Source organism: Camponotus floridanus, unplaced genomic scaffold, assembly GCF_003227725.1.
Source record: "Camponotus floridanus strain SB8 unplaced genomic scaffold, Cflo_v7.5 scaffold102, whole genome shotgun sequence".
In the NCBI taxonomy this organism is placed as follows: domain Eukaryota; kingdom Metazoa; phylum Arthropoda; class Insecta; order Hymenoptera; family Formicidae; genus Camponotus; species Camponotus floridanus.
The window spans coordinates 235,286-247,896 of NW_020229218.1; the positions used below are offsets into that span (position 1 = coordinate 235,286).

The 12,611-nt window shown below is 36.3% G+C and overlaps 1 protein-coding gene across 3 annotated transcripts; it reads right to left on the minus strand.

Moving 5' to 3' along the window:
* Positions 1-1,180: 1,180 nt before the first annotated feature.
* Positions 1,181-10,183, minus strand: LOC105259282. 3 transcript variants are annotated; one of them, XM_011271142.3, is made up of 8 exons: positions 9,978-10,183; positions 5,849-5,985; positions 5,608-5,732; positions 5,232-5,371; positions 4,044-4,255; positions 3,667-3,904; positions 2,965-3,209; positions 1,181-2,129 (listed from the first exon to the last, which is right to left on the minus strand). In XM_011271142.3, the coding sequence occupies exons 1-8, from the start codon at positions 9,985-9,987 to the stop codon at positions 1,899-1,901; spliced, it is 1,338 nt and encodes a 445-aa protein (XP_011269444.1). In that variant the 5' UTR covers positions 9,988-10,183; the 3' UTR covers positions 1,181-1,898. The 3 variants fall into 3 exon arrangements, with proteins under 3 accessions (XP_011269444.1, XP_011269452.1, XP_011269460.1); XM_011271150.3 differs by lacking the exons at positions 3,667-3,904; positions 4,044-4,255 and adding an exon at positions 4,884-4,913; XM_011271158.3 differs by lacking the exons at positions 3,667-3,904; positions 4,044-4,255.
* Between the last annotated feature and the right edge of the window lie 2,428 nt (positions 10,184-12,611).

Genomic DNA, 12,611 nt, shown 5'->3' on the forward strand with positions numbered 1-12,611 from the left:
ATGTACACGAAATGCCATCAGTGTTGTATAGCAGAACGCATATGTATATAAATATAAATAAATTTTTAATTTTAATTTTTTAAATAAATTTTGTGGTCCTCTCTCTCTCTCCCTTTCTCTCTCTCTCTACACATACACAAATAAACACACACACATATAATATATATATATGTACATATAGTATAACGCTACAACTTTATTCTGAAATAGCTGCGTTATGTTTAGAAATATATATATATATATATATATATATATATATATATTCAATTTAAAACATTATATGAAATACACGCGCTGGAATTACATATATATATTCTATGTGTACATAAATATAAGAGATATTTAAAATATTTTGCAACTATATTTTTCGAATCTTAATTATAAAAACTTTAGAACAATCAGTAATTAATTTGACAAATTCTATACATGTATTAATAATTAAATAAGTAATAAATAAATAAGTAAATAATTAATAATATAATAACTTTTTTAAATAATTAAAAAAGTGATTAATAAATATCAAAGATCAGTTTATTGCTAATTAAGATTTATAGAAATAACGGTTAAAAATGTTTTTATTCCACAGCAGGCATTTCGTGTTTTGTAAATAAAAATATATAAACATGGCAATGAATATAGAAAAATAATTATTTCATCTTTGAACATTACATTAGAAGATTACAGTATCTTTCACGATTGCATAATTTATTTACTATCAATTTATATACATGAGTGTCTTGTTATACTCTGATGTTACCGACATTTCGTGCACATAGCACGGAACGAAACCAGAAATTGTGCACATGATACCCTCTGAGAACATTCATGGACTTTGGCTTTGTAGTTCATGTCCACGTTTTCAATGTCCATAGAGGGAATATCGCTTTCAAGGATCACCTAAAAGCAGGCCATGACATCTCTCAGTTTTCTCTCTACCGAAAAAAAATATACAGTAAAAACTCTCTATTCTGTATTCCTCTATTCTGAATCTCTCTCTATTCTGAAACAGCTGTAAAAAATCTTTTTTCTTGCGCTCATTATGTATGATTGTGAAATCATATGCGTAGAATGAATGAAAGACAGATTGTACTGCATAAATTTATTATGTGTGACATTTGCATATATTTTGAAGATTTAGGGAAAGATTTCAGAATAGAGAGTACAATTAAATGCAACGAAATGTTTGTCGACGTACATTTAATCTCTGTTATATAGCAATACAGAATCTCCGAAAATATACTTTTTGACGAGAAGCTTGAAGTATATATATATATATTGTGCGTTAGAAAAAACGATAGCTGTCTCATGAAAAATATATATATATTTATGATTTGTCACCTCACGATGGAGACGACAAAATAACAGTTTACCCGGACGGTATACCCGGTGCGCAGCGATCAAGAGTACATATAGCGTAAACATACACATTTATAGTCGAGCTATACATGTATTATCGTTTAATTTGCTCTCTTCCTATAGCGTGCGACCGCAATTATATTCTGTGCGAAAAGCAGACGCTTGCGTAGACGATAGACTGTATTCAGCGCATATCGCCGGCTTATCGGTCAGTTCTACAGCAGCCTTCGCGTAAATATTGTCGACTTACAGTATAAACTAGACTAGTTTGCACACTTGAGATTCCTTCTCCATATTTTTCAATAAATACATAGATCTTTATTTAAAAAAAAAATGTCAGATCAGAAACAGATCTATCTTCGTGTAATCAAATTATTGATTCTGTCTATTGGCATTTTCTTTTTTTTTTCATTGAACTTTGTAACATAATTATAATATAAGATCGCCATCTCCTTCGAAGTTGTCTCCTCTCCGCAGAACTGCTGATAAGTCGACGATTCCCATCAAATTCTCGTTCGTGATCAGAAAGCTTCCCTTGACGATTACTGCTTGACCATGATCTCGTACTCGGGGAAAGCAACCTCGGTGCCGGCAAAAGGTATGTAACACACGCTGTGGGAGGGTTGCACCTTGCCGATGGTCAGAGTGCCCTCATGGTGCACGCGACCGACGAACAACGGCTCGCCATCCTCAGTCTCGCCACCCGGAATTGCGTTCGGCGGGATATCACCGCCGCTCACTGCCACCCACGTGGGATTGCAGCCGCAAAGGACCTAGAAAAGAAAGAAGATGAATAATGAGAATAATTTTTTGGAAATTAAAAATTTTCTTAAACTATCAGTTTTGTAAATACACGATTGATTTTGAATACGATTACATTCATATGTAACTATTGAAAATATACTCTTTTAAATAGAATCAGTGTGTTACTGAAAAACAATAAACAGTCACCTGACGCGTATAGTCTTAGTCATAGTAAGATTGTAAGTCAATAATGTCTGAAAGAATCAGTTTGTGGATGTTTCAATACTCATTAATAGTGATATTTTAAAGTATGTCCTATAATTATTACATGTAAAATGAATTATATATTTCATTAAAGAAATCTGAGTTTTTTATTCGGATCTCTTATTCATTTTTAGTCATCTTAAGAAAATAGTGTAATGCAATTCTAAATTTGAATATTAATTATATGTGTTTTATTCCACGATATATGTATGTGAAGACTTATCTCCCTCCAAAAAAAAATTTTAATTTGCAAATATATGATGATTACTAATTTTTTAATGAAATCTTATTGCTTTAATCAGTAAGCTTTAAAATGGAGAATCAAAGTATGAGTGTTTATTGAATATCAATAAAAAAAACTCATTTTTTTCAATTAAATTTGATATGTTTTAAATAACCCCTTTCACTGATTCAATTTAAGAGAATGGAGAATCTCTAGAATTCTCCTCATAAATCCTCTATCCGAAAATCGATACACCTAATAAACATTTTATATCAAACAAATATAATCTTTGAATTTCTATGTCATTCGCAATTTTATGATAATCAATCTTGATTTCGTTTATAATTTTTTAGATGTCTCTTTGGATCTATGCTCACTTGGTAATCAGTCTTTCCATGCTCCTCGCCGCCCCAAGCGACGTAGCAGACGGAATGGCTGGGCTTCACTTTACCGGGAATGAGAGCACCCTCGTGATGAGCCCTACCGACGAACAAGGGTCCGTCGTCGTTTCCACCCTCGACCGCGTCAGGTGGTACCATTCCACCGGACGCGTCGCACCAGCACGTGCTTCCCACGTCGAGTCCACGGACTTCTAACGGTGCAGACGGCGTCGTACTAGGATCTGTAATCACATCCTTATACTTAATGAATAATGCAAAAAGAATTTTCAATATTATATACCGGGACGATGAAAAATATCGAAAGACAATATAATGCAACAGTGCATTCTCAACCAATCAAACTATTAGTGCATTTGCCCAAGTGCGTAAGCTATAAGCCATAAAATTCCATATCATGGTTAATGAAACACACATACATGCTCAAGGAATAAATTAAATAAGTAAAAATCAAAACCCAGATACGTGCTACAAATGTACAACTGACAAAAAATGACAGAGAAAAATAGCTAAGCAAGAAGATTTATCCACTTGACGATCTCGAGATTGCGTCAATGCCGTTTATCAATCGCACGAAATTATTACACAACGTTGTTCGACATTGATGCCGATCTCGTATCGTCATTTAAAGAGAGAAAGAGAAAAAAGTACAGAGATGTCCAGAGAGAGAGAGATTATTACGTTTCTTTTGACCGGTAACTGCGGGATATTGTTCGAAACGGAGTTTCCAGTCTCCGGTCGCGCCCCAACCGGTGCGCACCCCCACGTAGCTCACGCCGATGGGATTCGGGTCCCGCCATTCCATGAGGATGGCACCGCTCTGACCGCCCGATCTGACCGTGACGAGGCCCTCGAGCCACGTAATCGAGAACCTCTTGTACTCACGCTCGCTGAGCAGATTCGGCGTGTCCACGCGCACCTGGACGAGTTCGGAAAATTTGCCACGTGAGAGCGAAAGACGTGTGTAAAAAGCTTAATTCGGAATCGCCAAATCGTCCTAATCGTTGGATCAATTTTACCGTTCCGATTAATTGACACGACAATTAGCGAGGTCGAACCTTGTCAGGCTGTTTGCGATCATATCTAATAACCGACGCCTTGTTTTCCCACCCGCCAAGCATGATCTCGTACATGGGACTCGACTCGCCCTTCCGGTCGGTCAGCGCGATATGTCCATTGCTCTTGGCTTTCACGTCGATCAGGACCGAGCCGCTTCGCACGGCATGGAACTTGTACTCTAGCTTGTTAGGGGTGTTCAAGGGTTTGCGACCTTATCGAATGTAAAAAAAAAAATTAAGTTAAGACAATTAAAAATTGAAAACATTTATCCATATGACAAATCAAATAATCTGTAATTAATATAGAGTAATTTAAACAAATTGTGAAAAAAAGAGAGAAAAAATAGAATGGGAAATTAAATTCTATCGTACAGCAAATTTATGTACATGTATTTACATCATATTGTTTTCAATATGCTGCTCTCCTTCGAATTGAAAAAATTTCCATACGTTATTTCGTCTTCTACGTATTCTTCATTATTTAAAATGATGTAATTTTCTGCAGGTGGAAGCGAGGAAGCACTCAAATATATAAATCCAAGTATCAGATATGGACGGAAATCAGTCATGTCTACGGTGCTTTACGGTCTACTATGTAACTAAACGTGCCATGTATCAATGTGCTGGATTAATTTTTTTCTCTTGAAATTATTGAATATAAGGTTTTTCTATGAGGCATCGAATTTTCTTCATGCGCTCTTAATCCAGCATCGATCACACATATGATATGGAGCGATCCGTGCTAGGATGAAATCAGACATACTTGGGAACAAGCAGAATCTAAGAAACGATCACGTGCGACTATGCCATGATTCTCTGATTTTTAAATACATTACGTACAACCACCCTGATCTCCGCCGCAGCATATGGCTGTGCGAACCGCGATGCATTAGCAGATTGTCCGTAACCCGAAAGAATGCCGGAAAGAAAATCAAAATGTCAAGTATCAATCTACAAGGAAATATAGAAGATTTGGGCAACCTATAGAGAGAAGATTTGTAGTCAAATTACGAGTGTTTTTATTACTTCTACCTACGTAGATGCGGGTAGTATGTCTACGTTATCTGTAAAACAAGATGAATCAGAAGAAAAATATGTATCGAGAGTTAAGAGAGCAAAAAGTACTGGAAAAATAACTCGTATCCTTAAAAGTGAGAACAAAAGAAACCTTTTCCCAGGTAGTTTTACCTTCGATCAGCCAGTCACCGGTGGCACCCCAGCCGGTGCAAACGCCGAAATAACCGATCCCGAATGGTTCTGAATCGGTGTAGCTCAGAAACGGATCCGAATCGCCTTCCTTGCCCACCGTAAGTGTCCCGTCGTTCCATCTGCGAGTTTCGCATAACAGAAATATTACTTAAGAGAGTATCACGTAAGAGAAATATTACTTTATACACAATTATATGCAATTATATATAAAATATCGAATTATGATGATTCGTGCGACAGCAAGTTCTAATGATTCGAGCGGAACAAGATTTAATTAGTGTTAATTAAGCCCAAGTAATAATAATGAATGCTCGCCTTTTAACGAGTTTAAATGCAAGAACAATCGTGCGATTACCTGATCCAAAAACCGCGATAATCGTCAGCGTTGAGGATGCCAGGTGTTTCTACCTCCAACAAATCAGGCTTGGTTCTATTTTTGCGCAGGACCGACTTGGTGTTGCTCCATCCTCCGATAAAAACCTAGAAAAAGAATGCGAATTTCAATAGTACTTTCACAATTTAATTTAATTTCCATCGCATAAAAATATCGTCATAAAAGTTTTGAAGTTTTAAAGTTAAGATTTGTGCCATCTCACCTCGTACATCGGATCTCCCTCCTGGGGGCCCGTGGTAAGAGCGATGTGAGCATCGTTGGGCGCCTTCACCCGGAACTGGATCTGCCCAGCTGTCACGGGATAGAAATGGTACTCCAACTTGTCCTCGGTGGAAAGCGCTGGAAAGTTGAAAGACTATGTCATGCCATCGCGTTCGGAATAATTCATCTCTCATTTTTATAAATCGCTGTAAATCGCGATAGAATCAGCCAATTCAGCGCGAGCTTCGCGCTCTGATTAATACCGATGAGCGTTCTCGGGAAACCATATGACGCGGAAAAATGTATCGATGCCGAATATCCAGACATCCCGACGCCAGACCGACCCTACGGCTACATCAAATACTCAGGAAAGTAGGACGATGCAGGATTCGATCGATATTGCGCGCTAGTATCAATGTACGTGACTTACATCTAGTGATTCGATCGTGATTTAATTTTAATGATAGGTCTATAAAGGTCATTTTCGCTGCAAACGAGTTACATGTGCGAGCTTCTGTGTCGTTATGTTTTAAAATACGGCTCGTAAAAACAGAGTATTATCAATGCGTTCGACGCGCAAGGATGAGTCATCTACTGTCAGTTACGTTTGTCAGCAAGATGTTCGCATATAATGTCGCCGATAATTTCAATGTTGCGTAAGAGTCTGGACCTACATATTCTCGAGTCGATCGAGCTACATGTAGCTACGTGGCCCTTCGTCCTAAATAAGCGACACAATTTTCTGCTCCGAAATGTCAAAAACTTGAACAAATGGTTATTCTTGGGCTAAAGAGATACGTTTCGTAGTAACAATAAACTGATAATTCTGACTCATTTTGAAGATAATTGACAGTAATCGATGATCATTGGTGGGTTTTTTCAGTTTTTAATTTTAAGTTAAAATATCTTAATTTAAAATATCTTCAAAAATACAGTCATTCCATTAATCTTCATATAATTTATATACATTAAAACTTACGGGAGGGAATTTTATAGCATGCTATTAACTCGAGGTCACACGAAATAGGCAGCAGTCGCGCACAACATTAGCATTTCTTATCTATTTTTTCTATTTTCTAGTAGTGTTTTTCTTCGAAACGTATATAAATTGAATAACACGCGAGTAAGAAAATAGACGTAATGATTATAAATAGTTGCCTACGTATCGCAGTTAACTATTCACCGTTGATATATCTCGTAAAATAAAGAAGGGATTCTAACGCGAGGTGATTTGGCATAATTCTTGTACAAGATATCCCTATACATGTTATACGGAATGTAACGCCGATGTTAAACTCGAGGTCATCGCCGAGCGTAGTAGGTCTAACGCTCTGATGTCATTCTTATTTCGAAGTCAATTACTCGATGTCCGCGATCCGGAATAATCGCCGCCCGCGGTCCTTTGCTCGCTCGAAGTGTTACACGCCCGATAAGACGCTGATATTTGTTAATGTTTGTCTAATAAAGCTTTCCTCCCGAAGATAATCTGTTATTTTGACTCCTGAATCCACATCTTTGATATTTTGCTCCGATTCTCTGCTGCTTTTCGAAATATACAGATAAAAATATTTTGTGAAATCTTTTTTTATCGAACGCGAAGAATGTCTTTCGTCGACGTTTAAAGATCGTGATGGTTCGAGTCGCGTTAATTTCGCGCGCCAAATTGATTAGCTTTCATAAAATGTGGGTCGTGCCTCGTTCGCAATTAACATAACAACGAGAAAATTAGAGCTATTGAGTCCGATTCGCGTTGCGCAATTATCATTGCTCACGCTTGGAATGTAAGCAAAAATTTTATGAATTTCTTTTCTACATCGTCCGAAATAAATTACACGCGGTATGCTCGAGTCGCGCGATTAATTTTTGGTATTTTTTCATCCGCGACATCCGTTCGTGATGGAACAATGAGAAAGAATTCAGATAACGATATAGCGGTCGCGTGTGTCGGAAAAGGAATAATGTTTGAGCTTCACGCTAAATAGTTGCACGCTAGTTAGTCCTACGGTAAATCGCGGCCGATAGCTCGACTATGTAGAATTATTCGCCATCAGTGCTGCCATTGACCTCGCATGGCAACTGTCGTTGCTTTACCGTAGTGGACCGGTAGAGAACGTAATTTAACGTGCCCTCTGCCACTACTGAAATTTCCTACAACAGGTGTTACTCGCCACTAATTCGTCACCTGCTCTAAAACACAAAGAATGTTTCCATCGAGTTTTTTTTTCATATTATATCTAAAAATTCTTTCATAAAATTTTAATCAATTTATGATGCATTTAAACAATATCTGATATATGCAATGAAATTCCTATGTGATTTAATTATAAAAATGTTTTCATATCGTTGTTTTCAGCTGTCGCGATCGAATAGTATCGTTTTTCAAGCGATAATACGTGTTCACAAACTTGTCTTTCCTTCACGCCGGTTACATAATAAATACAACGTGTTTCATTTATAGGCGCCTTTCGAAGGATGATGGACGAGTTGCCATAAAATTTTTAATAAATTCAACTTCGTGCGATCTCTGATGAAGCTTATGTGATAGAAAGGATCAAGGCAAAGGTTACATATAATTAGAGAGTCGTGCAATAGAACGCTCCAATTTCACGGTAAGATGAATGGGAAAAGTGTCCATCTTTCACGCGCATTATATTTGCAAAACACTCCCAAGGATTCCGCTCTGATAATAATCCAAACAAGATATACGATCGTGTCACGAAGATGGCAGGAACAATGGAGAGGATATAAAATATTCCGCGTCGTAAACGTGCAACTCAAATAATGTGTGCACATGTGTGCGTGTGTGTGCGTTCTTGAATCAAAAATAGATTCAATGAAAAATAAGATTTTCGAGAGAATGGTAAATTAGTCTTCTCGCTCAAAGAGCGGAAGAAACGACTTTAGACAATAAAATGAAGAAGCTCGGAGGTGGCAACTTTATTACGAGGCCAGCAATCTCTGGAAATCACTCCGGATTATGTGGACGTGGAAGGATCGCATTCTTATGACGTGATTGAGGCTGTTATATCCGACGAGGGGACTCGTCATCGGATCCGAGATCTACTCTCACATTCACTATGCCGTGATAATTGCGAAATTTCTCACATTAATACCACATGTAAACTCTGAAACTGAATAAGCAGTTTTCAAACGTAGTATATATATTCATTAAATCGCACAACAGATACTAGAGCGATCTGACAATGAGATACATATTATGTATCTCAGATTTCATATACTCATACTTAATTTTATAAATATTTATATACACATCTTATGCAAATATTTATATTGGTGGTTTTGCGATTTAATAAATATTATTATTGCTTCTTTTCATTCTATTTGTGCCGAACATCTGGAAATCGAAACGAAGCAACAAGTCTTTTATATTAGTCGCTTTTCAGAACCTTTTTCTTGATTTTCCACGCGCCGATCTTTTCTGCACCTTTTTTCAGGTCAGATCCTATATAAACGTTCATACAATAGTTTTCCTAAAGAATCGTTTGAGCATTCAGGATGCGATGGGATCGCATAAAAGATCGAAACGCCGGCCGGCTTGTCAAACCGGCACAGCCGCGCCCCAGCTCTATATTTAGAAAGACCTTAGAAAAGAAACGGCATATGGCTCTTAAGAAGAAAAGTACTATTTCTTTCGCCTAGAAACCCGATTCCCTCCAATCCGATCGCCGTAAAATGGAATAAAGCTCGACGCGCGGAAATAAATTCGCGAGGCAAAAGAAGACTCTTAAATCCGTTCAGAATAAAATTAATCAACGAATACAAATAAATAAAGATTGACGAAATATTACCTTACAATTAGATACATTATATTAAATATTATCTTAGATGTATTACATTAAAATCTTTAATTCTGCGGATACAACGTTACGTAATGCGTCGTACGTTATGCATCAATTTAAATCGGGCAATCATGGTCATCATTGTCATTCTACTCCGAAAAAGTCGCGATACGGCGATGAATAATGCAATAGATTTCATAAGGTATAGGTTAGCAACAAGAATTATGCAAAACAAGTTATATTACAATTATATAGATTCGAGAAACTAAATAAAAATATCAGATAGAACATTTCGGACGTCAAAAATACGAGAAAAATATTATAACTTACAGACTGCCATGTCGCTCTTTTAGTGGTAAAGTTGTCCGATTATACGAGATGAAACACACCGACGTGCACACTAGGACGGCGGAATTCGTACTGCGACGCGGCGCGGAATTTTTGACGTCTTGGTGACTGCAACCGGCAGCGCGGCGCATGCGCGATGCGCGCAGGTACGACGTGTATATGCGAATGATAATTAACGAGTGGGATGAGTCACGCAGATCCTCCTCCTCTCTCTCTCTCTCTCTTGCCGACTAGATACATGTATCGAATTCCAATACTCTGTATCCCAGAAAGATAGATCTCCATAGATCCGATTTATTGTGACGTAAACAAGCAAGATCGCCAGGCCTGTGAATGTATAAGTTGTCATCGCGATGATGGATCTGTGAATCATTGATATGAATTAATCTCATGTTTTAATATTATCTCCCGCTCGCTTCCCGATCGTAATAGGCATTTTTATAGGCGCATTGCGCTTGCGTGATAAATGTTTACTCGCTATTAGTATTGTGCAATTCGTAATTCATGCGTGAGAAAGAAAGAGAGAGAAAAAGAAAGGGAAACATTGCAATTCATTTTTTAAATGGTACCGATAGCGGTTGCAAATTATTATAAGTGCTTATGCATCGCGTTAAACAAACAACAAATGCATGCATGCAATCATTATCATTCTTAGATGATGATTTCATTCGAATGAGCTAGTAGTCCTTATCGACTAATTGAACTATTTCCGTTATATTTGAGTAACGGTCTACAAGTTATGACAATACATGTAGTAATAACTATGAAATAATAAACTTCCATTAGGATGAGCTCGATTCGTATGAAAATTAAATTTCCGCGTAATGATGATTCTCCGAATGATTCAGCAATGAATTCTTCGAAACATATATTGTAGATTCAATTGTAAATTACATGCAGCACAAAAATAAACATGTTACAATATATGATAAATATTTTTATATATTTACTAATTAATTATTAATTAATAAATATATTAATAAATGTGTATTTTTTATGATCGTCTTAATTCTTTACTGACAGTCAATAATACAAATTATGATAAATTATCTCTTGATGATAGCTGTAATTACCAGTTATTGGTAATTGATAATCATCAGTTATCAACAATTGATTCTGACAAATTGTCGTATCGATGTTCCATAAAGTGGATTTCTGTAAACATGTGAGAAATTCATAGTCGACGATACGAAATTCAGAATCGAATTAAATAAAAAATATATACATATTTATCGTGGCAAGGGATTTTTTAATTTCTATATATTTTATATGCGTGATCAATCTATTAATTTTTTATTTATCATGTAGAGACAGTCTACATATATAACCGAGTTTACGAATTAATTAAAAATATTTTCAACGTTGCACCTGCTAACATTAGCGATGTGGCATTAATTATGTAATCAGTGCAAAAAGTTAAAGATAATTTATTCTATGCATAAAATATATTTTACACAAAAGAAAAGTAGCATATTGTGTTAGCAGATATATTTTACAGCAGTAAGTCTAAATATACATATAATTACAAATTACAGAAAAATAACATACTATCCATCTCTCTCTTTCTCTGTATTGTAAAAAAATGTTCGCTTCTATTAACTAATTGTAAGCTGTTAAACACTTTTATTACGCTTCTAACAGTTGACAATTGACGTCAATTGCTTTCCAGCCTCGTCCCGGCAATCTACGCACAATGTGGCATTTAAATATGACAAACGGAATGACAGAGGATGCAAGCGGCATAGAAAATTGACAATACTAACACTTTCAAACGCGTTGGCAACTATATTAGCAACTTGCTGGAGCATTAATTCTACTGTAAATTTTAGGCTTCTCCCTCGTATCTTATATTATTTTTAATTAATTTTAATAGAAATTTATTCTTAAATATAATCGGTATTATAGCAAAGAATATGAATATCAATATAATTAATAATAAATTCGTTATATAATATTATATAATGAATTTATTACTAATTATATTGATATTCATTATATATAATTATATAAAAACAAAAACTTTATTATTTACACTATCATCCAAAATATTATTCTAGCCTAATGCAACGAGTCTAAATATATTCGGTCTCAGAGGGAGTGCAGTAATCTCAACGATGCACATGTATCGTCAGATGCGATGCACGTGCACTGACCGGTTCTGAGGAGACAGTTTTCTCTTCACGAGCCAACACAACTCCATAACTCGAGATCCTGACGCGATCTTTTGAGACGAGGCTCGCGAATGACAATTAAAAAGATTCGCAAATTTAATATCAGGAAAAAAGATATTTAACAGGGAACTAGATAATTGAAATAAACGCATTAACGTTTCTTAAGGTTTTGAAATCGTGCTGAAAAAAACAACGCTGCACGAAATTCATTTTGTAAGAATTTCATTTTTCAATCGGTCTCTTATGTATTTTTATTCGCATGTGCACGATTGTATCATTTCAGCGCCGTTGATGCAAGATATAGCTTGGGGGCGTATCAAGGAAGGCCTCTTCTCGGTCATTCCACGTATCGTCGTGTCATGCCTTCTCTCGTACACTGGTTTTCCTTCTCGCGTCCCTGAAACTGGTCCCAACCGACGGTGAACATCAAAGTCAGGTACGAGCA

What these genes read in the sequence shown, in the direction of transcription:
- LOC105259282 (XM_011271142.3), bottom strand. An exon ending in AGGGAGATCCGATGTACGAG is followed by an intron (nt 5,733 to 5,848) that starts GTGAGATGGCAC and finishes TTCTTTTTCTAG; the next exon opens with GTTTTTATCGGAGGATGGAG. An exon ending in AGTTACCGGTCAAAAGAAAC is followed by an intron (nt 3,210 to 3,666) that starts GTAATAATCTCT and finishes ATGTGATTACAG; the next exon opens with ATCCTAGTACGACGCCGTCT.